Source organism: Eimeria necatrix, genomic scaffold, assembly GCF_000499385.1.
Source record: "Eimeria necatrix Houghton genomic scaffold, Enh_scaff116, whole genome shotgun sequence".
In the NCBI taxonomy this organism is placed as follows: Eukaryota; Apicomplexa; class Conoidasida; order Eucoccidiorida; family Eimeriidae; genus Eimeria; species Eimeria necatrix.
Genome location: NW_013654863.1, coordinates 15,132 through 40,327, shown reverse-complemented (window position 1 = coordinate 40,327; position 25,196 = coordinate 15,132). Strand labels below are relative to the sequence as shown.

The following is a 25,196-nucleotide window of genomic DNA, read 5'->3' as shown; positions in this document are numbered from 1 at the left end:
GATAGTGGGGTTTTCAAACTTGTTGAACTAGACATTGAGATAAGACGATATGCATCTGCCTTGATCTGCCCTCACGTGTGGAAAGCCTGAAGGCTACAGAGCACAGGTATCAGACGTTTTGGCTGGGGCCACTACAGACGTTGAAGCGTCTTGAAACGCAGAACGCAAAAGTGTTATTTCTTCATGTTAGTAGTTCAATTGCTTCCCATAGTAAATGTGATGCCATTTGTTGTCTTAAATTTGAGCTCTTTGGTTTACTTCTACATGCACTCAGAAGAGTATAGAGTCGGCAATAGTCGGCCGCCGCAACAGTGAGCTCGCCGAGGTTAAGCTGAAAGCCCCAAATTCACTCCAGGTGCCAGAAAATATCTAAATCAGAATATATATCTCTCAAATTATAATGCTAAGCTGTTTGCGACTTTACTGAAAGGCGCAGTGTGGAGCGAAGAGATATCCTACAAAAAGAAGAACTTGCACACAAGCCCATACAGCGTCAAAACGTGCACGTCTCGGTGCCCTGCTTGGCTTACGTATCGACACGAAGTCTCTCGACAACGCTTAGAATTTTTAAAATTGTTTACCTTCAATGACTTTCTGTGTGTGCTATCAATGACGTAGCTTCGACTTTGTGTTGGTTCGATCCAAACTAGGGAGCACCAAAGCTCAGAACGGCTCCCAGTGTGCCTTTTTATCCGCATTTCCAGGGAAAGAAATGTGGAAGCTTCGCGGAAAATCTGCTCACATGCGTGGCTAGAAGCTTGTGCTGGGCCCGGATTTAAGGTTGACTGCAGTGAGTATCTATCAGGGAAACCGACTACACTGCTAGGGACGACGAGCTCCGCGTTTCCTATACGAGCATACTGAACAACAATGGATGCTGCCGGGGAGGTTCAACGCCTCCTGCAGCTTGTACGCAGCAGGATGAGGCACAGGTCTGGGCCTCACCATACCAAGCTGTCGTACCAGCACTTTGTGAGTCATGACGATCCACGTTTTGCACCACTAGCTCTCTCAATGAAGGAGTAGCTGTGTTATATATGCAGTAAACTAGATCAGCCACAGCCAAAATGGTGTGCCACCTTCCCTTCGTCTCAGGTCGAGGCGTTCGAAGACATGGCATCAGCTTTTGACTCAATGGCTTCTGTGCGACTGCCTCTGTGTCTCGTCCTAGACGCTGCCGTGGATCTGACACTGGGCTTGTTCAGAATGGGCCTTGCAGATCTGGCACTTTGCGTGCTCCGCCTAAAGGAGCCAGACGCTCTAAACTTTCTGAATGGCACTGCGGCGGGGAATGTGGCACACGCCACAGGAGATCCCACAACGTGCCCTACTTGCGCTCGCCAAAAGAAGGCTGCCGAAGCCGAGCACAATGAATGTGTCTCTGGTTATCTAGATAATTCAGAAGTCCCCTGCACCATTGTAAAAAGCATGCATCTGCTGCAGGCAGCGGGCGGCTTCGTGTTGCTTCACGCATGTGCAACTGCTGCTCGCTGTGGCCGCGACGACTACAACTGCGCGGACGCCGACAGGCGCGAAGCCATACTGAGAAGGATTGAGAGTATGGAGGCTCTCCTAAGGGCATGGGGGGCTATCAAGAGAGCCACGAGCCCCGCTCAGATGCCAGCCGAGCTCCAGGGTTACGTGAACACAGCGGTGGTGCTGAGTGGGCGTCTGTGTCAACACCTTGGGTCAAGCGGATACATGGGCACAGCAGCTGATCTGCTCAACAGTTGCTTGTGCCGCGTAGACACTTTTGAACCACGCATGTCTCCATCTTATTGGCCCTTCTGGTGGCAGCTCGCTCACCTACTTGCGCGGCAGGGGAAGTGGGCTGAGGCCCACAGAGTATGCACTGCTGTCTCAAAGGCGATTTCAGAAGCAACAGAACAAACGCTTGAAACAAAGCATAGATATGGGACTGCATACAAGCAGCTGCTTTTCATGGCGCTGATGATTAAGTGCAAGGTGTGGTCCCAAGTCTCGCAGCCAACCGGTGCGGATTGTGCACAGATGCTCCCTGACAGGATTCCTTCAACCTATGCTGCCATACAGCTGCTGCGCTCTGCTACTGTTTTGATGGATACGATGGTGCCAGATGGCTGTAGCATAGTGATAATAGCTGGAATGAAGAGCCACACATTCGCATTCGTCGTGATGTGATGGCCTGTGCAGATGCATTTGAAGAACTGCAGGCCGCTGTGAAGGCATTTACTTCGTGCGTATCGCCTGACCAATCAACTGTTGCTCGCGTAGGAAGATCTATCCGCGAGAACGGTGGGGACATCGGAGCGCATAAGTCTACTACAGTGTACCAGCATCTGCGTAGGCTTTCAGCCTCGAGCTTTGGAGAAAACAACGGACCAGTACCGTCGCTGTTCATGGACGGGTGCACAACAACAACGTCTAAGAGGCTGACAATTTCGTTAAGCCTTCTAATTCTCCAAACGGGCTGCCGTGACAACCGCAGGGCTTCTCCATGGACTGCTGCCGCCGGCGCATTCGGAGATGCATGCACTAGCCACGTACAGCCAGAGGAAGTACGTAACGGCCAACATTTAGCCGAGGCGGAGTCTGCAGAAACCAGAAGTCCAGTTTCTAGGAGGCGCGATGAGTCTCGGGGACAGAGGAAGAAACGCCCGGTGTTGCCAGCAACAGCAGCTGGCAACGGCGCTACAGGGGATTGCAACCCAGTAGAGAGTCTGCTACTGAAGCTGCTTGAATTTACTGAACCCATGCTTTCTGATTTCATTGTAGCTGCATCCAAGCTTGACATGATATTTACTCCAGACGCCTGCGGAACCTTTCCAGAGCCCAAGCCAGCGATGACTGCAGGAGGCGAGCTACCAGCCAAAAGCACAGCGGGAGCTCATGACTCTGCAGGACATGGCCGCAAGAAGGCTTCACGGCAGTCGACCGCAACGGGACAGAATGCCTCTTCAGCAACAACCCCTCCGACGAACGAGGAGTTTCTTAAGGAACTCGTGCGGGCTGCTCATCGTGCTGCGGCGTGTTTGCCTCTGGCCATTCATGCCGAGCTCTTGTGGCGTCTTGCGGACTTAAAAGACATTTTACCACCTGGGAAGCTAGCCAAATGTTGGAAGGCCCTCGAGTATCGCTTCATTTACATGTGAGATACAAAAAGGATGGGAATTAAGACTATACCCTCACAGCACTTTGTTATTTTAGGCGCCGAGTTTTCGCGCTTGAGCTGGTAAGTGCAACGAGGCAAACACCAGGGTCACCACAAAGTGCAAGGACTGGAAATTGTGTTTTTGGCGCAGGAACCTTTTCCATCCTCCCCTAACAGATTTAGAGGTATTTGCTTGGGATGCCACAGAGAATCCGCTGGCTTTGCAGAAGCTCGAAGGATTGATTCGTTCAGGTTGGGTGGTTGCTTCATCCTGCGACTTTCAAGGGCTGCGCAACCTTGAGGAAGTCAGACTTTCCATGCCTGAAGATGATCCCCAAGCAAGTAGGTCAGCAACCCATCAGCTACCCGGAACGGAAAAACAAGGGGCCTTTTCTAAAGAGACTGATGCAGATACAGCTGTGCAAAGCGCGGAGAATATGGCGGCGACACGCTGTATCAGGCTCCTCCTTGCTCGTCATTGGGACTGGGAAACTGCCCTTCGTCTCTGCAGCACCTCTTCGAATAGTGTGGCAACTGCTCCTGCTTCTGCTTTAAAGCCTGATGTTTCTCATGGGCACAACCGTCAGGGCCAGCTGGTTGACCCTGACGGCTATGCGAAGGGAACTTCCACAGCATGCAGAGTGACTAAACTTGTCACCGGCATCCCTCTTATTTGTGGCATGCAGCTGATTGCTGCCAAGACGCCAGAGAACGCAGCTACAAAGTACAAAGCGGGAATGCGCAAGGTGGAGGCCTTACCACTCAGGGACTCACAAGTAGTCGCTAATAGTATGATGCATAAATCTACTGGGACAGGCCAGTCACACGCTCAGCAAGTGCTCGAGACAATATGCCAGATGGAAGATGATTTAGACGATCCTGCAGCTCCACTGCGATCAGTGCGCCGGCTGCACAAACTCCTGCAGCCAGTGACCCATGCACATGTCGTGTGCCACGGCCTAGTCTCAAGTATTCAGTCCCCGGCAACGAGTATGGTGACATCCTGCACACAAAAAGGCTCAGAAACCACCCAACTAAATATAAGTAACAGCTTAACTCTAAAGCCAAAGGAAAATTCTGGGTGTGAGGGGGACAGATGTAATGAAAGAACTGGTGGAAATGCTGCGAACTCCGAATTCGCGACAGTGCATGTAGTGCAGCTGACGAGCTGTGACCATGTCTCTGAGGAACTAAACCATTTTCTGGTTTATACGAGGCTGGCGGCAGGAACTTCAGAATCAACTGCTGAATCTAGCTTCCTCACAGACTCATGCCGACCGCGAGCCTCTGGTGAGGAAGAAACGCCGCCTGTAATCGGTTCGGCACCCGAGCTATTCAAGTGGCGGCTGCGGGATGGACTGCGTTCTGCCTTACAGAGCTGTCTGGGGGTACATCATGATGTAGTTAGTATTATTGATAACTCAGCTGTTTGGCCCACGCCGCCTCACCCCCGCTACAACTGCATGATGAAACTTCCGAAGAACTTGTTTAAGGTCTGCAAGAGGCAGTTTTGGGAGTTGTTATCGCCCCCAGTGGACTTCCTTGAGGCAATCACTTCGCAAACCACCGAGACAGGCTTAGGCGTAGTTAGGTATTTATTTCGAACATAGTATGAGCCTGATTATATGGCGCCACCAGCAGATAGGTTCTAGGACACGCAGTCACAAGACGTTGAATATGTGGTTCAGGGAGCACAGGGGTCAAGCATAGCAGTGTGGACAGAGACCGAAGCAGAACTGCCGTTGTGTATATTGGAGCTAAAATTGCACACGTGGAGCCTTATGCGAATGCTGGACGCGGCACTGGATGGACGTACTGAATGCCAAGTTGTTGAGGCCCTTTCAAGTGGGCAACGCTCGCCTGCAGCTTCCCAAGAAGCGGGGAGCCCTCTTCCCGTTAAAGGAAACAACCACGCTAATAGTTCAGCCCCTCCACCTACACAAGCGCAGCGATTGAGCATTGTGCATGACATATTGGCCCTATGGAGTGCGGCGCTGTCAACTGAGGGCGTTGAGGAGCTCACGAAGCACTTCTGTAGTGACTACATTTGCCAAGTCCTGCTAACGGTGCGACTTGTGCATCACTTGGCGAAGCTAAAATCCTCCATGAGCTTATATCGACTACCTTAGTTAAGTTGCATAGATTGGACTGGCAGTGGAGTCTGCGGTTGAATTTCTGTGCAGCTTTGGCACTGTCACGTACTTCCAAATGCAAGTGTGTTGTTCACCATGACGATTTCGGGACAAGAAACAGAAAAAAGCGCTGAACAAGGGCAACAACGTGCAAGCGAGCTGCAGCATGTTGAAAAGATACTAGAATTAGTGGCCGAAGTAATGATAAAATGCAAATTTAGCTACCTTCGCCCACTGGCAGCTGTAGCAACGTTTTTGTTCCACTCAACGGGAAGACCTCTCCATCAGCCGTAAGCTTTCAACGCCCTTAAATTCCTTCCTTAGAAAAAGGAATAGTGACAAAGAAAGATGCACCAACTGCTTAGGCTTTCAAGGTGGCTCTTCTGATTTTAAGTAGCGGGGGTGTAGCATTTGCAAGGCCATTGACAAGACCGAGAACAAACTTGAGTATCAAGTTGAACGCTAGCACTCTAATTATATTTGCTGCTTTGTGGCAATGACAGCAAAGGCCGGGAGCTGTTGCGAGGGCTCATAGCCAGAGCTGAGTGCTGCGCAGCTGCACTGGCGATGCCCTTCGTGGAAGCCCGCAAGGTGCAAGCTGCAAACGCTCTTTTAGCTTCGGCGGATCCTATGGCCCACTTGGAACAGCTCTCTAACAAACCAAGTCCTTTGGAAGGCGCGCTTTTATCAAGCATGCTTTCACCATCGGAGCCCAGCCAACAACTGGTGGATGACCATAAAGATTCGCTTGCGTGGGATGCAGAGCCTGCAGAGGCCTGGACTCTGTTGTGCCTCATGTACGATTTTGAGGCTCGAATGGCTTCAAAAGTACGTCACACCAGGAGGAAAGCTACTGTGTACCGCTCGTGGCAACTTAACTCACGGGAGAAAATTTGTGCGTAAAATGTTTCTGGACTGCCTGTGAATGCGCAGCCTGTCCCGCAACCCTCAAGTACATCGGCTACAGGATTGAGAGGAACCCGGCGCCCCGGTACCCCAAGAATCGTCACCATAGTGGAAGACGCCGTTGATAAAGGGGAGATTGCGCGAAATACTGTCGGCGAAGGTCGCCTGAACGAAAAGGAGCTTACAGACAAACACCGCGTGAAATTGAACTGCGGACGAAACTGGTACCGGAAGTGCCTAGCACTCTGCGCCCTCGCAGACTTTCTACCGCCACCAGCTGGAGGTCACTTTGTAGAAGCTGCTGAAAAAGAAGTTTCGTCCGCAGCAAGACTAGAGGGTAGTTGGATTTCTGTGGCTGGTCTCAAGCCCACGAAGGAGGTGATGCAGCCGGGGCAGGGACCACCAAAATCTCGGCGGCAGCTCAAGTCTCCACTTCTGGTTGGGAGGGGACCGCAATTCCTCCTTTTAAGCCTCCCAGGTGCAGGTGCGTCTGCACAATCGGCGGCAACCAATGTGGGGAGATCCTGGCGAGTTTTATATGGGGGGTCCCTGCGCACTCACGGCGGTTTGGGTGTATCTCGACAGCAGAAGGATCTCATGGGGTCTGGCCTCCGGCTTGGCCTGAAGGAAGTAACCCGCATTTATGCTTTGAGAAATACTGAAATCTATGTAGGTAAGCGGCCTTGGTCAAGTCTAGGAGCTGCGGGCCATCATGCTCTTCCAAGTAGCTGCACATCACACCCGTAGACACATAAAGAAGAAATTGTATATAATCACTGTTCTGCCCTCGTTTGTACAGTCGCATATGAGGAGGTGGGAGAGGCTCGATCGTCAGATTTGAGCGAAACCAGCCTTCCGCTGAGCTGCAGCTGGCCGCTTCCGATTGCAATGCTTCGTGCGCGTATTTATAGCGCAGCCCTGCGTTGTTCGTTGCCACGTACTGCAGAAGTAAGTAGAGTCACTTCAAACTTCACTTGAAACTTTGGGAACAGCACTAAAAGCCGCTTGACTCGAATTAGCTTGAGCTCTCTGGAAGTGCGTTGAGTGGCATGGCAAGCCAGCAAGCATTCAATGATTAGCGCTACTTCGGAAACAAACAATTCCACTGGCCTTGTATACTGCTACTGCCTCATTACAACATGAAACCTGAGTATTAAAGAGAGCAGTAGGAGATGAGGAAGCCGTGCGTTGGCTGCAGACAGAAATCAAAGAAATGTGGAACCTCGTGACCGTACTGGAAGCAGGCGTAAAGGGTAAAGTGCCGAAGAACTCGAAGCTACGGGAAGATGCTTTAGGTGAAATGCCTCGAGTACCACCCATCAGTACTAACCCTTATCTATCAGGCTAGAAGCTTCAAAGCTTAATCAGCATTGCATGTCTATGAAAAAAGTTCCGGTTGCTTCTTCAAGCCAGTTGGACTGCCTATTTTGTTTCGCGTTTTGCAGCGCGGTTGCCTCCGTTAGTTGTACGATCGATCGCCGAGAGTGTTGTTCGCTGCGTAAGATACAATTCGAGGCATGCAGCCGACACACACGCACGCCAATTTTCCCTTTGATGACGTGCACCCATTGCGCATGGACGCAGTTGGTTAGGCTTCATCACTGCAGCGTGGAAAAGAAAGCATTTACCTGTCAATTCTGGGGATCTGTGTGGAGCAGTCTCGGGACCAAAAGTATCGTTATTCTCTGCTGCACTGGCGAAGCGAAGCGGTTGCTGCTCTTGAAGACGCATTTTTTCAAGCCACGAACTTGGAGTTGGCTGTATTTTCTCACAGTGCAGACGTCGCCGAAGAACAACTTTCGATACTTCTCAACACATTGTATGTGTTGATGTCATCGCTTTCATCTCTTCCAGCGGAGATCATCCGGCCTATTATGCGAGCCTTTGCAGCCGTAGATGCTCTACCCCAAAACTCTCTACCACCACAGGCGCGCGTGATGGAGGCTACTTTGCTAGGTTTTGGATGCCTCGCTGCTGCTCAATTTCAGGTGACGGCTGTTATTCAACTGTAGTCTCAGGAGTATATGGCTTTTGAGGGACTGATAATTGCATTAAACTTGCTGTTCGCAACTAGGCAAGGTGCTTAACTGATGCAAGACACAGCATATAGATGCTTTCAGATGCTCTCGCTGCCTTGGTGAGCACCCCGGTTTTGTGAATGCAGATACCCATAATTCATGGCATAGCCTGCAAGCATTTGCCAAGATCGTTAACGTTGCCCGCGACTATGGGAGCAGTGTTGACCCCTCTGGAGAAGCTAGTGGTCTTGAGTGCATGGTTAAGTGCTGCCATTGTGTCAATATCTCCATTCCAGCCGTTCCACTCGCAAGCTTCGCATTTTTCAGAAGGGATCCCTCCCCCCTCATGGGTCGTTGACTGCAGAACACCAGAGGGAAAGCAGTTATGCGCCGTAATTAGCGCAGCTCTGCTGGCTTCGCCTGGTGATGTCGGAGCTTCTACCCAGCGGTTAATTGATGCTACGAAGATTATCGTGCGGCTTCGTGGAGACAAGGAGGATCATGCCTTTGTAAATCTCATCGGCTCTGTCATATCTGTTGCCCTGAAACGTCGCATCAGGCAGGCCGATTGGGCGGGCATCTCAGACATAGAGGAGCTTATTGCTGATGCGGAGAGTCTTCTGGAGTTAGCGGCCCCAGCAGCCGTTGCTTCATTACGTAGCTATGCAAAGACGACTTTCGAAGCCCATGCCAGCAATGCTGAACCCTTAGTGGAATGGCTGTGCTCCCGGACACACAGCAAAGCTGCACTTTCAACAGGAACACCTGCCGCTGATGGCGAGGGAGAAGAAGAACCGTCAGTTCAAGACACAACAGAGCGAGCTCGTCAGATACACAGCCAAGGGATGGAAGTGGAAGGGCGGCTTCGCGCTCGAAAGCTTGAGGAGCATATAGCTCCCCAAGATGACTCAGTTATCTGGATAGCTAACTTATCTTCGTTGCTTCTAGCAGCACCCCTGCACACTCTTTCCGCTTGGAGGCGCACGTCTACTTTGCCAGCCGTGCCCTCGGATGCCTCTCCCCACCAGTGCTCGCACGGTCTCTTTGCTTTCGATTGTATTGAAGCTGACTTAGACATAGATTCAGATCGCGTTCCTAACCCAGGAAAGGGGGATGCGCCTCGTCTCCCAACTGATTTGGCGAATTGTCAGGAGCAGACACGAACAAAATCGCCTTCCCGCAGCGGTGCTGTTTCGCCCTCGAATGGATCTCCAGCTTCCGTTTTCCGTGCTTCTGTCAGCCCGGAGAAGCGAATCGAGCTAGTGGCATCAGAAGCCGAGAGGCTTGCAGCTCCAGGCCAGTCATCTGTTTGGCCTGCCCTTCTTCTTCTTTTCCAACGGGGGGCAACAGCAGCTTCCTTTGCGGTGGCCAGCAATGCCCCCTTGCTAGCATATTCTATTATCGTGAACTTGGGCAATGCCCTGCTGCTTGTCAATCCAGATGCTGCGTATCTTGCCACTTATCAAGAAGATTTAACAGGTTCTAGCTCAGTGGATGCCTTGTTTCCTCCTGATGCTGTCTTTCTGGGCAAAGACCCTGCTGCAATAAACACAAGAGAAAGCTCCAGAGGAGGAGACGGGCTTGCAGGCAACAAACAAGCACGACGGGGAGATGCGAAAGCCACAGGACGCCAACGAGGCTCTGTAATATCTGGCGGGCTTAACAGTAGAGGCGGCAAGGCGCAACAGCCACTTGATGCCAAGCCTCAGATTTCTCTCTCTGTGGCAGCTGGGATGATCGCGCAGGCTTGTGTAGATTTGCTTTTCCTGATTTTACGGGAGCATCTCCATTTAGCTGACAAAGATGAGCTAAGCGTCACCAACCTTGAAGGTCAGCCAGAAAGAGCGCCGCACGTGGATTATATCTGATCTACTCCCTACGCGTGTCATTAAGCGCTGAATCATATGCATAATTTTGTACCTATCCTGCAGAAATGATGAGACTGTATGCTGTTCCCGATGAGGGATCCGCGGTAGTCTACTCATCAATGCTTGAGGCCACAGAATGGTCTCCAGAGGAGGAGTCTTGCGAAACGCCGAACTCAGAGGCGGTAAACAGACAAGTTTTGTTATGCCAGCGGGCATTTGGTGAGCTATTTTGAACGTTTGACCTTGCTGCCAGAATACCCCGCAGGATACTTCCTAGAGTTTTGATGGCAGCGGAAAACTACGTTGCCTTCTTCTTATAGTGCTGAAGCCAAGCACCTGTAGGAGGAACCTGGCAACGCCGACTATGCAGAACAGCAGCGAAACGATGTGCGCACAGATTTGAAAAGAGTGAACACGTGGCACCTCGGAGGAGTCTTTATATTTTGCGTTAGGGTCATGCTTCATCGAGGCCGGCTTCATCAAGCTGTGGCGCTTTGCCGCCGCTTCAGTAGGCTTGGAAGAGGTCCACCATTCCGGTGTGCTGTTAGCCTTGGCCTTTGGGCACAACAAAAGATTATTTCTGCAAAGAAGGAAGCTCTAAAAAATGTTCTGGAACTTATGGGAGAAGCGGCAAGGGAGCAGGAGCATGCAAACGAGAAGCTTTTGGCTGCGAGGATAGCATCGCTAGAAAAGGAGCCCCAAGAGCCGTAGGCACTTAAGTAAAAGTGCCTTCAAGATAGTGCAAGACTTTCTTAATTCCACACTTGTCACCGTTTCCAGGCTTCACCACGGCAAAGAGGGTGTTCGAGCACCCTCAGTGCAGCTCTGCCTGCACTTGTTTGCAGAATGCCGGTGACAAACCAGTCCAAGAGGAGAGCAACTCGTGGAGCTGAGCAGCGAACTGATAATGCGCCCAGTTCTGCACTGATTGAGGCCGAAGAATCTGCTCATATTGCAGAAGAGAATGCAAAATTTTGGGTGGAAATGGAGGCCACAATGACTGCATCCCTGGGCAGGCAGGAACAATTGGCCTGCTGGTTGCAAAAAGAACTGAACCACATGCCTATGGAATCAAACCCGTCAGATACATTGCTTATAACTCTAGATAAAACGCGTAAAGCATTGTGGGAGGCCAAGTGGAGCAATAGGTAAGAAACAGTGGGAACTAAGAAGAGGTCCGCAGCCCTTCGGTAGTTTCGGTGTAATTTAGCGGTATCTCGGAAACTAGCCCGCGCTCTTCTGCGATGTCGCTCAGAGAGACATCTTCCATGGAGCAGCTTTGGCTCTCAGTATTGAGGCAGCACCAAAAGGCTGCCCAAACACTCCGCAGAGAGAAGCACTTCGAGGGGCTGTGCGAGGTCCTGTGCCGGCTAGGTGACCTGTCATGGCTTGGCCAGAAGCAAGAACTTGCTTGCAGCTCCTGGCGTGAAGCTGTTGAAGCGTGTTTCTGGAGAAGAAACATGCTGCACGAGTGGCCTTATCTTGACAGCCAGTTCTTCACCCCAGAGACAGGGCAAATAGACATACGTCTTAGAAGCCTCATACCTCTTCACCGATGGGCCAGGTTCACACACCGGAAGTCGCACCACGAGCAACTGCATGCAGCGCTGCTGGCTTCCCGCATTCTTCATGGTATCCTAATGACGTCTGCTGAGCATCCTTTGCCGGCTCAAGGAGAATGGGGAGCTACAGAGCTTTTCTCGGGTCGCAGTGATGGAGGGCTTCTGAGGCACCGCATAAGGAAACTTCACGGGCATCTAACAACGCTGCCTACATCGCTGCTCTCCCCTACACCTGACGGTAGTAGAGCTCACGCGGCTGAACTCGTAGATGCGTTGGCTTGGTTTGCTTGCGTATTACGTTGCTGTGATTTCACGCGGGAAAAAGCGTTCCCAATCTTGGCAGTGGCAGAGTACGTGGCGGCAGATGTTTGCAGGAATATCCAGACGGCGACGTACTGCCGCCTTTTGCGCTGCTTTCTCTGCATTGAGTAAGGATTTTCCACAGAGGTGCTCGTAGCCAGTCAGTATTGGCACATTCTACTCAAAGATCAGCCCTAGCAACAAACTTGTTTGCTTGACACTTGCCTTGCAGCTGCAGAGACCTTCAAGCCGCTTACTGGCAGCTACGGGAAATCGTCTGGGGAGTAGGAACATCAATAGCCTGCCTTTTTGAAAGAGGAGAATTCCCCGGCACCACTTTCGAAGGAGGCGATTTCGCAGTCTTTTCTGTGGCCTCGTCAGACACCCTCACTCCCGGTTCGAGCGAAAGACAACAAAGTAGCCAGACGGCAGAACAGCGAGCCCCTCTCTATGGATTTTCCAATTCGCGCAGACTCGACGATAGGGAGAATGTTACAGCACGAGAGGATCTATGGAGCTGGAAACTGCACAGGCAGGCATTCAGGAACCTTTTGGATGATTGTGCAGTAGCACGATCTATTAGACTACGCAAATAATCCACTTTTAGAAGAAGATTGAAGCTCAAGTGCTGAGTGTTGCGCAAACGAAGCTGATAAAGCTAAGCAAAGGCTCCTTTTTGCGAAAGCCTACCGCAAACCTGCTTCTACTTCTCTTTTGTTTTTTAATTACGCATAAAGTCGTCTTCAGGAGCTATATGGAGCTTCGAACGCTAGGAGGTTCGTTCTGGCCAAGGCGTCATGGATGGTCGCAGCCATCTCTAACTTGTCAGCGCCGCATTTAAAAGTGAGTCCACAAAGCCGTACTCGGTGGCTTCGGCAAAATCTTATTAGTTTGAGAGCATTCTTTGCTTTCACGATTAGATCTAGCTCTGCCTGAGCAGATATATCACCGCTTGTAGTAGACCAGAAAACATTACAGTGGAGTGAGGTAAGTTACCGATGTGGGGCTTTTATGGTCAGCCAGAGGAAGTGGCGCAGCGACTAGAGGGCCTCGAGCAGGTAGCTAACCTACTAATGGTCACTCTGCAAGAACTTATTCAAGAAACGGACACTCAATTACAGCCCGGGGAGCCAAAGAGACCAATTTCGCCATCTCAAGGACTTCACGAGGGCAGCCGTGAGCCGCCACTCCCACAATTGCCCCCGTCTTCATTTTTGTCGATGCACCTTACTCTACTATATGTTCGCCACTGCTGCTCCGCGAACAATTAGGCAATATCATTATCCTAAAAGCCATCTTCATGTCTTCACAGCGAACCGGTTGGCGGGGAGGAACAGGTCCGCGGCGGAGAAAATCTCTCTTCGTAAAGTGTTGGACACTTTGCGCTCTCAGCTCCAGCAACCACTGTGGGCAAAGTGAGTATATACTAGCTGTAGTAGCTGAAGATACCATAGCTGTAGTAGCTGAAGATACGAGGCACGTTTGCCTTGTAGCAGACCTTAGCAAGAAATCTAAACAAGTACATTTTAAAGGTTCGGTATTGCCTGTGTGTCTCTGTAGAGAGTTTCCCACTGAGGATGCATATTTCGCCTTAATGCTGCTTTCGCAAGTCCAAGAGGCCCTCGGGCACATGCATAAGGCTTATACTTCGGCAGAGGCCGCAGCGCATGCTGCAACTACTGCGGGTGCCTTCGAAAGAGGCTTTTTATTGCAACCGACAATCTTAGTGAGGCTTTTTTACCGAGACGAGTAGCCACAGCTTAACACCGAAGCTGTTCTTCTGCTAGGTTCTTCTTTGCCGAAGGCTCAACGCAGTTTAAGCATTCTCGTGAACAGGACTGCAGCCGCAGTTGCACTTGTCAGAAGAAGCTAAATGAACTGTGCACTAGTTACTGTTTTCTATGCGATGGATGCGACTATAGAATGGGATTAGAGCTTGGCAGCAGGTGGCGCGGCTCCTCTTTAGGGGAAAAAGGTTTTCGGCAGCAGCTAGTTTGGCGACACGCCTGCTTCAACTGTCGTCGGGACGTTTACCGCCAAAACTTGATCAGGCTAAGCCTTCAGAGATTAGCAAACTGCAGGAGGCCAAAGCCAAAGTGCCTTCAACTTTTCAAGAAGATCTCTCGTGGCTCCCTTTACCACCCGAGGCCCCCGGCATTCAATCTGCTCCCCCTCCAGTGGAAGGGGCGGTTTGTTTACCAGGAGTGGTAGTAGAGCTTCTTGTACTTCTCGCCGATGTGCATGTTTCGATGGGCCAGCCAACGAAGGCTCTCTGCCTATGCAAGTGGGCACGGCATTACGCAAAAGAAGCTCACGTTGACGGTGAAGTTGCATTTGCAGATGCAAGCCTGTTAGCTTCACAGATTGTCGCGGAGTGCCCTGTTTTGTTGAAGCTTGCACAAGTGGATGATGGTAAGGTGCAGTTGTGCCAAGCAGACGTTTTCGAGGTGCACCACAGCACAGATGCACCTGAAGCCGACGCAGCGGCACAATGGGGCCTCATTTCAGGCTTAAGAACCGATGCTCTGAAGCAAGCAGAAATGCATTTGCAAAAAAACTCTCTCTCGGAACTTGGCTTTTCCGGAAAGCCAGATGCAAGAGCCAGAAACTCCCCAGCCACAGAGGGCCTTTCAGATATCCCTGTAGGCAAAAAAGACAACCGACGCGTTGGGCAAACGGTGGCGGGTGCCCAGGATTTACCAGGAGCTCCTCTCTGGCAGCCTGCAACAATGCCAAAGTTGCATCACCTTGACTCCAGAATGGAAAGATCGCCTGGAGAAGACTCAACTTGCAAAGACCATCGGAACCTGTTTAATAATTGGAATCAACGAAGGGCAGCCTTGCTCCTTGGCCTGGCAGAGGCTTTCAAGCATCAACCCGGAAAGACTGCAGAATACTACAACTTAGTGGCCTTAGCTGGGCAGCAGCTGCGGTGGCTGGGAGAACCCAGCCCGCCCTTATGTGCGCGAGTGTGGCTCCACCAGCTACACGTTTATCGCTTGCAGCAAGAGATGCAGCTCGGGTCCCGACGCATTCCTGAGAGCAACGACACGAGCGGAGTAGAAGCGGCAGCGGCTGCAGATGGACTGGCGACTCAACAATTTCTGCGATACTTTCAGATTGTCGTTAAAGTTGCTGCGTTCATTGATAGATACTGCGGGTCGGACTTGTACCTTCACAGAACACTGTTTTCAGAGGCTTTGTTGCTCTCTATTCAAATGCTGGCGCTTTCGAAACTGCTCGTCTCGCAAATGCAACCTCCGTCGCCAGCCGACGATTCAAATGAACAAGCCGATGAAGCTATGCTCAAGAGAGTTGCCTTCCAAGGAGCGCAGCTTTGCATGTTAGCTCTTTTTCAAATAGAGCAACAGCGCCAGCTTACCCCATACCAGTTGAAAGGCGCGGACCTGGACGCAACTTTGCATGCCTTGCGCTGCCTCAAGCCGCTTATCAGGCTGTTCTTGGCCACGCGAAGTTCATACTTTGATGGAGGAGCCTCAGATGATAGTTTCGGAGAAGGTAAGGAGTCACACTGCAGTGAGTTGCGCGCGTATCCGTCTACAAAGCACGCGCCTGCGTTGTGACTTTCCACTTAATAATATTTCTCTGCTTAGGTGATGCTTCGATGATTCAGACAGCCTTACCTGCGCGGCAGCTCTTGCTGTTCTGCAAGAGGCGGCTCGCCGATGCCGGCTTCTCGGAGGCTGGCTTTCGCTGGATCGGCAAGTTGCGAATTGCCTGCACCTGGTCCTCTGCAGCTTGCCCAACATGCACAGTGCCATTGGGCTATCCCCGACGTTAGCTTCAGAGGCGTTCGCTGGGTTTCTTGGGATGACAGAAGAGGAGCCGAAGCGAAATGCAGCCTCATCTGACGCCGTTGCTGGCAAAAAAGAGGTCCAAAAGGACAGCAAAAGCCAAGTGAACGACAACCGTGATCCACCTCCGTCTTCTTCGTCTAAAGATGTCTTCTTTGAGGGCCTGAAATCCCTGCAATTCGCCCAAAATAGCCAAACTACCACAGCTCAGCTGCTCTGGCTTTCCCCCGGGGCTGTAAACGAAGAGAGCCTCGAGCTGCTACGCCGAACTCTTGGGGCTTCAAGTTATGGCGCAGCCGGGCCGTACGCTGCTGATACTTCGCCCTTTAGCCGCGCTACTGTAACAAGCACAACAAGCCGAGGCCATTTCTCGCTAGCTGTAGAAGGAATGCACCATGAGTCTACGCAGCAGCTCACAAAGAGCGTGACGCCAACGCAGGAAGCTCCTGTTCTCGTTGCGATATTCGCTGGACCAGAGGTGATTAGCAGTTCCGGCTTTGCAATATGAAACTTCCCAGGAATATCCACTGGACAGTAAGTCATATTCTTCATTTTTCAGTTTGCGAATGCGGTGTGCTTCTTTTCCTGTGCAAGATCACAACGAGCAGTGGATCATCAGAGGCCTACTCTGCGAGCTGTGGCGGCGGGATTGCCGTGTGCGTGAAAAAATGTAGCAAACAAAGAATTCAAGCTTTGGCGGGTGCTTGCCACTCAGCTGCCGTGGAGTGGCGCAGGGAACTGAAGGCGCAGCAAATCTCCGTGAACCATTTTTCGGGTGTTCGAGCCGAGGAAGACTCCCTGGAAGCGCGCACGCTTGATATATTTGCTCGCGTCTTTGTCGCATTTAGCGAAGGCAAGTGGCTGTGCACAGGGTCTGAAGAAACGAGCGCGTTCGAAACAGATCCTGCGGAGCAGCTTTTGGCTGCCAGTGACAAGACAGATCCTCCACAAAGGCGGCCAGAGGGAAGCCACCCACACCAAGACAGCAGCAGCAGCAGCAGCAGCAGCAGCAGCAGCAAAGGGGAAGGCAAAGCGCCTGCTTCTTCTGTTTCTGGCCCAACAGACCAAGTGAGCTTGCATGTTGCTACGGCGCGGCAGGCAGAGTCGCCGAAAAGCGCTGCAGACTACGGAGGCGTCGCGGCTCTGAAACTCACCAGTTCAACTAATGCAACTAATGCAGCAGATCACAAGCACAGCAATTTGTTTCGAGACCCCTCCGCCTCCGCCATGAATAGGCGCCACTCGCGAGCGAGAAAGAGCATTGTGGACTTCCTCGCTGAAACATCTGGCATCCAGAAAACAACGCTCGAGGCCGAGAGGTCAGAAAGCTACTCCGCAGCAGCGCGACTCCTTGCAGAGTTAAGACGAGAGTCCCGCCCCGTAGAGGAAAGCCACCAAAAAGCCCCAAAAGCCCCAGATCGCTCCACTCTTAAGGAAAAGGGGAGGCCCCAGATTCCAGTTCAGGTCAGCCCCGGGGAACTGCAAGGAGCTTAAAGTCCTTTTTAGCATCTGAAATGGAACTTTTTGCAGTATTACTGCAAAATGCAAAAAAGGCATTTCAGCTTCTAAAGTGGAACTTTCTGCAGCATTACTGTAGAATGCAGAAAATGATGTTTAGCATCTAAAATGGACCTGTTTGCAGCATTGCTGTAGAATGCAGAAAGTGCTTTTCAGCATCTAAAGTGGAACTGTCCGCAGCATTCGTGTAAATTGGAGTAAATTGGAAGACTTTTGTGTTTTCTGATGCGCCTTAGGCGGCTGAAGAGAGCCTTGGCCACGACGGAGGAAGTGCAATTGTTGATACACTTGACCTTTTTAGTTCCTTTTTAGGAGTTAGTGCAATTGCTGCTGAATGCAGGCTGGAGCCGGCAACAAAATTCCTCTGTCGGGCTCTTTCAAGACACCAAGTGGCAGTTCTTAGGGACTCAAATTCTTCGCAGACCTAAACCTGAACTTCTGAACTCAATATAATCCTTTAAGGAATTTCTGCTACTTCCCAACAGCCGGGCTGCTGGGGTTGTGTGTTTCACAATATCGCTCTAAGACCTGCAATAATATTGGAGGAAGTACTAGTCAAAATAAAAAGCCATATGCAACTTATCTACTGGTCAGAATATAAAGCCATATGCAACTTATCTGCGCATAGAGGCAGTAGTGGTTTGCAGATTATTTGTTGTTCAAGAAATTTCCTCCTAGGAGCAGGAAAGTTCTCAGGCATGTTAGCTTTCAACGAATGAAGATGCATTTTCCTGCGATGATTGTTAATTAATTGAAGAAGATTCATTTATTTACACTTATTATTCTCTTTGCATGCAACTTTCTGGCTTACTTTGAAGCGGAAATGGAGCATCTTCAAGAAAGTTGAATTCAGCCAAACAAGAAGCCACTGGTAAACTCGACCGAGTCTAGTGCATGCGATCCTTTCTGGGGTGATCTATCCTTTCCGAATTACGTAATTAAGTTTACTTGTAAAGTTCCTGGTTTTATTAGATGCTATTTATGTTTGAAAGCGAGAAAATGGGAAAAAGTAATTAACACCGCGGCGGAGGCCACAGGGTCTTGTTCTTTCGAGCTGTGGGGCTTCGGGGCTGTCTTAATGCCACAATTTTCCTTCCTTTTCCATATTTTGTTTCTTTCTTCTTCATAAATTCCCAAAAGTACATTTTGCGTCAATTTGCATGCACTTCGCGGCGGCTTCAGCGGCCCAGTGCAGCCCTCTGTCGGCTCCGGCCCGTGCAGCCAGCCTTCTTCAGGCGAAACTTGTCCTTCGTAGATTAAAATAGTTTAATTTTCGCAAATTAATTCAATTATTTGTTTAATTTATGCAAATTGATTTAATTTTTAGCCAAAGTTCTGCTATTTTGGCAGAGGCGCTGCTCTTAAGCCCAGGGAGCAGCAAAACTCAATGCAAGAAACTCGAAGTTGCATCTCGTTTCGTTTCGGCGAGCCCCGTAGCAGCAGCTAGCTGAGGGCTCAGGCTTTACTCTCTAGGGTTTAGGGTTTAGGGTTTAGGGTTTAGGGTTTAGGGTTTGCCGCCGCTCATGAGCGCCTTCTCCTCTTTTTGCGTCCCCGAGGTAGAGGGCTGCGGCCCCGTGCGCAGCGGGCGAGGGATCTCGAAGCACTTGGTGGCTATAGAGTCTGTGGGGTGCCTGCAGCTCAGCAGCAGCAGCAGCAGCAGCAGCAGCAGCAGCAGCAGCAGCGGCGAGCCGGCGTGTCTGCAGCACATCGTTGGCAGCAACTTGTCAACGGATGTCTGCTGTATCGACAGCAGCAGCACTTTGAACTTGATAGACGCGCAGCAGCTGAGGTGTACGTACACCCTAGCCAAGGCCCACGCAGCGCCAGTTACTTGCTGCTGCTTCCTGCACAGCAGCAGCAACTTGCTGCTGACATCTTCTCAAGACGGGGCAGTGAAGCTGTGGGACTTGCGGCAGCAGCACAGGCCGCCCCCTGCTGCTGCTGCTGCTGCTGCTGCTGCTGCTGCTGCTGAGGCCACTGTGCAAATTGCCCCGCCCGGCAGCCGCGCAGCAGACTTGTGGGCCCTCGCAGTTAAAGGAGATGACTTAGTGTTTGCTGCTGCTTTTAAAAACACAATAAAGGGTTTTGACCTGCGGCAGCAGCAGCAGCAGCAGCAGCAGCAGCAGCAGCAGCAGCGGCCGAAGCTGAAGCAGCGGCGCAGCAAAAAGCTCCTCTGGGAGCTGCTGCTGCACGGCGACACTGTGACGGCGCTGCAGTTCCACCCAGTGCAGCAGCAGCTGCTGCTGTCGGGGGGCGAGGACTCTCTGGTGTGCGTGGCGGACACTGCAGCAGCCAGCAGCAGCAGCAGCAGCAGCAGCAGCAGCAGCAGCAGCAGCAGCGAGGAGGGGGGGGCCCTCGTCTCCTGCTTCTCGCAAGAAAGAGCTGTCAAAAGCCTTTCTTTGGTGGGCCCTGGGGCCTCCTGTGTCTGCATTTGCAGCGCAATGGAAGATGTGGGGTTGTGGCAGCTGGAGGGGCTGCAGCAGTACGCTGCAGCAGCAGCAGCAGCAGCAGCAGCAGCAGGAGCAGCAGCAGCACCAGATGCTGCAGTGGCTGCACACCGCAAAGCCGAGTGGCTCTCCATTCGCAGCCACCCACAAGTCCGAGAAGGAGAAAGCTGCGGATATATAATTAACACTTTTTATGACGAAGACCTCGGCCGCCTCTTCATACTCGCGGGTGTGCAGGTGTACATACACCTCAAGACCTACGCATGCATGCATGCGTTATTTCTTTTTGTTTCTTTTGATTATTTCTTTTTATTTCTCTTTTACCTCTTTGAAATCTCTGCTTTCACTTCCTTTTATTCCCATATCTTTCTCTTTTGTTTCTTCTAATTCTTTTTACATCTTTATTTCTTTTTATTGTTTATTCCCCTTTATTCCCTTTTTAATTATTTCTTTTTATTTCTTTTTATTTCTTTTTGATCATTTTTTCTTTTTCATTTCTTTTTTTAATCTTTTCTTATTTCTTGTTATTTCTTTTAATTATTTCTTTTTATTTCTTTTTATTTCCTTTTTAATTATTTCTTTTTATTTCTTTTTATTTCTTTTTATTTCTTTTTATTTCTTTTTACTTTTTATTTCTTTTTATTTCTTTTTATTTTTTATTTCTCTTAGGGTCTGTCTCTGGGCAGCTGCTGCTGCTGCATGCCAATCTGGACGGGGTGGAGCCCGCGGCGGTTTTCCGCAGCCAAAATGGGCAGGGCCACTGTGGGGTTATTCGGTGGGCCCCAAACCCTAAACCCTAAACCCTAAACCCTAAACCCTAAGCCCTAAGGCCTAGAATCACCTGAGACCCTTTCGCTTTCCGCAGCCAGAACGGGCAGGGGCTCAGCGGGGTTATTCGGTGGGCCCTAAACCCCAAACCCTAAGCCCTAAACCCCAAACCCTAAACCCTAAACGCCAAACCCTAAGCCCTAAACCCTAAAGCCTAGAAGAACATCTAGCCCTTGGCTTTGGCCGGCTAAACTCTCGGCCGCAGGAGCTGCAGGAGCTCCGGTGTACGTACACCTGAAGACAAACCCCACAGCTGCCTCTTAGTAGATAAGAGGGCGGCTAGCTGCAGCAGCAGCAGCAGCAGCAGCAGCAGCAGACTTTTCGGGTGTATGTACACAGGGGAGCTGTCAGTACAGCTGGAAAGGGAACTCACGGATTTGGACTTCTCACTTGTGGCGAAGACGGGAGAGTTTGCGCCTGGCGACAAGTAAAAAGATATTTAATTAAATTTGAATAAATTTAAATGGATTTAAATGGATTTAAATAGATATAAGTAAATATAAATGAATAAAATAAATGTAAATAGACATATGAGTGGAATTTTACGTGTTTATTTGTTTATTAGTTTAAGTGTGGGGCTTTTTGTATATTATATATATATATATATATATATATATATATATATATATATATATATATACGTTTACCCATATTATTACAAATATATTAGTGTCTTCTATGTACATTATGTATATTTATTATAAATTATATATTTTTTATTTTATATATGTTTAGGGTGTGTTGCGGATATGTTAATGTCTTCTATTATTATAAATTATATTTCTATTATTTTATGTGTTTTGTATGCGCATATGCTATATTTTAATTTAACTGCTGAATATGTTAATATATATATATATATGTATATATATGTTGATTATGCATGCATAATATATACATTATGCATGCGTAAGCAACATATAGATATATATGTACAATATATATATATATATTATGCATGCATAAGCAACATCTAGATATATATATATACATTAACATATTTATAATATATATTCTTGTACATATTTATAAACAAATATATTTCTATCTTTAATAAATGTGCATTCATATTTCACGCATGCAAAATGCACAAACGCGCATTTGTGCTTTTGTTTTGCTGCAGCGCGGCTACGAGAGCCAGACCAGCAGCAGCAGCAGCAGCAGCAGCAGCAGCAGCAGCAGCCGCAGCCGGCACGCTGTGCAGCCCTACTAAGGGCAGCAATTTCTTTTCTTTGTTTAATTCTTTTCACTTCTTTTTTTCAAAAGAATTTCTTTTTGCTGCTGCGCTTTTGCCTTTTTAATGTTTTGCATTTGCTTCCCAAAAAGCTGCATTTAGGTGCCTTTCTCAGGTGTATCTACACTGCTAGTCAGTTGCTGCTGCTGCTGCTGTTGCTGCTGCTGCTGCTGCTGCTGCTGTTGCTGCTGCTGCTGCATGCAGGCGGGCTGCGCAGCAGGCCTTTCGCTCTTGTCTATATAGGGGGTTTATTTATTTAAACTTGGGGCTTGAGAAGCACAATAAATCGCATGCAAGCTGCAGCAGCAATCTGCAGCAGCAGCTACTCAGCTGCTGCTGCCACAACTGCATTTGTTATGTCCGCAACAAACAAAACAGGCAAAAGAGTCCCCTCTGTCGCAGCTGCACTGCGCTGCTGCTGCTGCTGCTGCAGCTGCTCTTGCTGCTGCTGCTGCAGCTGCTCTTGCTGCTGCTGCTGCAGCTGCTCTTGCTGCTGCTGCTGCTGCTGCTCTTGCTGCTGCTGCTGCTGCTGCTTGCTTCTCTGAACTCCGTAGAAAAGGAGGAAAATGTGCGAAAAACGGCTGCGCAGCATGCAGAGCCACCTGGAGCTTTCGAGGCAGCAAAAAGAAACCAAACCCTCACCCCCCACCCCCGCTGGTTTGCTGCTGCTGCAGCGCCAGCAGCAGCTGCTGCAGCAGCTAAAAGTCTCAGCTACCACGGCGCAGCGGGGCAGCGGTTCGCTCGGCTGGGGGCCCCGCAGGGGCCCCCCACGGCCCTGCCCGGGCCCCTCCCCGTTTGCCCCTGCAGCTGCAGCAGCAGCAGCAGCAGCAGCAGCAGCAGCAGCAGCAGCAGCGCTGAAGGGGGAAGTTGGACCCCTTAATGTATTTTCTTCTCTTTGTTTAATGGTGGCTGCAACTGCGCGGAGGAGAAGAGCTAAAAATAAGCCATAATGTCTCCTGTCCGTTTGCTGCTGCAGGCTGCGGGGCCCCTCTGTGTGCTGCTGCTGCTGCTGCTGCTGCTGCTGCTGCGCGGACGGCCGCAGCCACCTCGACGGCTGCAGCAGCAGCAGCAGCAGCAGATCGGCAGCACTGCCCACAGCCAACGGCAGCTCCCCCAAAACTTGCAAAAAAGAATTTACAGAAGCTGCCAAACCCAAGGCCATAGCCCCTCCGGGGGCCCCGGGGCCCCAGGGGCCCCCGGGGCCCCCGGGGCCCCCGGGGCCCCTGGGGCCCCCGGGGGCAGCAGCAATTTATAGCTAAGTCTTCTGAAAGCCAAAAAGCTTTCTTTAGCAGCACAAATATCCACCTCGCAGTGTTCTGCGGCGCTGCTCTGCTGCTGCTGCTGCTGCTGCAGCAGCCGGGGCTGCGCGCTGCGCTGCTGCTGCCCTTGCTGCTGCTGCTGCTGCTGCTGCTGCTGCTGCTGCTGCGGTAGGGGCCCCCGTGGGGGTCCCCTGGGGGCCCCCGCAGAGAGGCCCCCGGGGAAGCCCCTAGAGGGCCCCCCTAAGGGAACTCCCGGGGGGCCCCCAGGAAAGGCTTCATGGGGGGCCCCCAGGGGGGCCCCCAGGGGGCCCCCTAAAGAGGCTTTTGAGGGGCCCCTGGGGGGCCCCCTGGTGATGTTGTGTGGGCCCTGCCACTGGGCCAAAGGCTGCAGCAGCAGCGGGAAGAAGTTCCTTTGCTGCTGCTGCACATCTGTTTTGCTGCACAGCAGCAGCCCACCTGCCTGTGGGGCCCTTTGGAGGCCCTGGAGGCCTAAGCGCAGCAGCAGCAGCAGCAGCAGCGACGAGCTGCATGCGCTGCATGCACAGGGCATGCTCCGCCCTGCTGCTGCTGCTGCTGCTGCTGCTGCTGCTGCTGCTGCTGCTGCTCTTCCCGCGACTGTACATATTGGAGGGGCTGCGGCGCACTCGCTGCACAGCGGCAGCAGCAGCAACAAAGTTTCGGACCTGCTGCTGCTGCTGCTGGCTGCTGCATGCGTTTTGCAGCAGCTGTTGCTGCTGCTGCTGGCCCCACATCCGGGGGCCCCTGGGAAGGCCCTCAAGAGACTCTCAAAAGCAAACACTTGGTATTCTGCCCAGCTGTGGCTGCTGCTGCCAGCAGCAGCAGCCCCTGCTGCAGCAGCAGCAGCTGCAGCAGCAGCAGCTGCTGCTGCGCCTCGCTGCTGCGCGCACAGCATAGGCAACTACGGGGGAAGCCATCAGCAGTCTTCGGGGTCTTTAACTGAAAACAACTCTTGCCCCCATCGAGTTCAATAAAAACAAAAATAATTGAAGTTAAATGGTATTATTTGTCGCCAAAGACTTCAAAGTTGTCCGGGGTAAAAAGACAAAAAGTCACTTCGCAGCGAAACTTGAACTGGGGCCCCCCTGGCTGGCTCGCAGGGAGGGGCCCCTGGCGCTGCGTCTTCGCCGCGAAATAGACAAATAAGGAATTAAATTAAACATAAAAGAGAAAATAAATATAAAAAACTGAAAAAATGGGGAGTAGGGAGAAGCAAATGGGCAAAAAGCAGCAGCTTTGCATGCGGCGCTCTCGAGGCAGCAGCAGCAGCGGCGGCTGGGCTTTTGCCTTCTGCTGCGTCTCAGAAAGTGAAACTCGAAGTGAAATTTGAAGAATTAAATTAAATTAAATTTATATTTTGTTTTTGGATTCTGAAAAGCTTTTGTTGGGCCACTTGGAGCTGCTGTTTGGCCGCGCATGCAGAGGCCGGACTGCTCGTGTTCTGCCGCCGCGCGCAGCAGCGCAGCAGCAAAGCTGGAAAGCAGCTTTTTTCTTGAAATTTTATTCTAATTTTTGCAAAATAAAGAAACTGAGGGCTCTACTATTCTTGTTGCTGGCATTTGGCGCTGCAGCTGGGGTGTACGGACCGCAGCGAGCGCCAGCTGCACACAGCTGACCCGCTAGCAGCAGCAGCAGCAGCAGCAGCGGCAGCAGCAGCAGCAGCAGCGGCAGCAGCAGCAGCAGCGGCAGCAGCAGCAGCGCAGCATCCATGCTCATTTCAGAAGCCCCGAGAGGCGCAGGGCCTCTCTTGGCGGCAGGCTGGCTCGCTGGGTTGCCCGAGGGCCTCACTGTGTCGCCCGAAGCTTTAGGGTTTAGGGTTTAGGGTTTAGGGTTTAGGGTTTAGGGTTTTGGCGGGCTATGCGGATTCCGGCTGTTGTGGGGGGCCCCAATGAGTCTGCTGCTGCGGGGGCTTTCTAAAGCCCCTGCAACTTGGCCTTTTTTTAAAAACATTTCATCTCTTCAAAGTTCCCCACTGGGGCCCCTCTGCATGCAAAAAGGCCCCGCGGGCTTCAGTACCCTCTTGGGGGCCCCCCTGGGGGCCCCCCGGGGGGCCCCCCCAAGAGGGCCCCCGGGGCCCTGGCCTCCCTCCTGCGGGGCCCGCCTTCTCTCGGGGGGCCCCGGGGGCCCCCGCGGCTCCGGGGGCCCCAGGGGCCCCTGGGGC

General features: G+C 51.3%; 6 protein-coding genes across 6 annotated transcripts; 5 read left to right on the top strand and 1 right to left on the bottom strand.

Annotated features, from left to right (window-relative positions):
• Positions 1-1,134: 1,134 nt before the first annotated feature.
• On the top strand, positions 1,135-5,259 carry ENH_00005820 (hypothetical protein, conserved; the record flags this gene model as incomplete). Its single annotated transcript, XM_013584036.1, has 4 exons — positions 1,135-1,993; positions 2,173-3,127; positions 3,282-4,623; positions 4,819-5,259. The coding sequence occupies 4 exons, from the start codon at positions 1,135-1,137 to the stop codon at positions 5,257-5,259; spliced, it is 3,597 nt and encodes a 1,198-aa protein (XP_013439490.1).
• Positions 5,260-8,395: 3,136 nt separating this feature from the next.
• Positions 8,396-10,765, top strand: ENH_00005810 (hypothetical protein, conserved; the record flags this gene model as incomplete). Its single annotated transcript, XM_013584035.1, has 3 exons — positions 8,396-10,016; positions 10,118-10,273; positions 10,452-10,765. 3 exons carry the CDS (start codon positions 8,396-8,398, stop codon positions 10,763-10,765), a joined length of 2,091 nt encoding a protein of 696 aa, XP_013439489.1.
• Positions 10,766-10,900: 135 nt separating this feature from the next.
• Positions 10,901-11,206, top strand: ENH_00005800 (hypothetical protein, conserved; the record flags this gene model as incomplete). The annotated part of the gene is made up of 1 exon (XM_013584034.1): positions 10,901-11,206. One exon carries the CDS (start codon positions 10,901-10,903, stop codon positions 11,204-11,206), a length of 306 nt encoding a protein of 101 aa, XP_013439488.1.
• Positions 11,207-11,298: 92 nt separating this feature from the next.
• Positions 11,299-17,677, top strand: ENH_00005790 (WD domain, G-beta repeat-containing protein, putative; the record flags this gene model as incomplete). The annotated part of the gene is given in 11 exon segments (XM_013584033.1): positions 11,299-12,044; positions 12,149-12,448; positions 12,654-12,759; positions 12,936-13,092; positions 13,229-13,331; positions 13,477-13,642; positions 13,839-15,435; positions 15,551-16,209; positions 16,291-16,392; positions 16,398-17,195; positions 17,486-17,677. Coding segments are annotated over 11 exon segments (4,926 nt in total).
• A 1,095-nt stretch (positions 17,678-18,772) lies between these two features.
• On the top strand, positions 18,773-21,737 carry ENH_00005780 (hypothetical protein; the record flags this gene model as incomplete). The annotated part of the gene is made up of 4 exons (XM_013584032.1): positions 18,773-19,925; positions 20,367-20,472; positions 20,864-20,951; positions 21,648-21,737. 4 exons carry the CDS (start codon positions 18,773-18,775, stop codon positions 21,735-21,737), a joined length of 1,437 nt encoding a protein of 478 aa, XP_013439486.1.
• Positions 21,738-22,080: 343 nt separating this feature from the next.
• ENH_00005770 (hypothetical protein, conserved) lies at positions 22,081-23,930 on the bottom strand (the record flags this gene model as incomplete). The annotated part of the gene is given in 2 exon segments (XM_013584031.1): positions 22,081-22,890; positions 22,896-23,930. Coding segments are annotated over 2 exon segments (1,845 nt in total).
• Between the last annotated feature and the right edge of the window lie 1,266 nt (positions 23,931-25,196).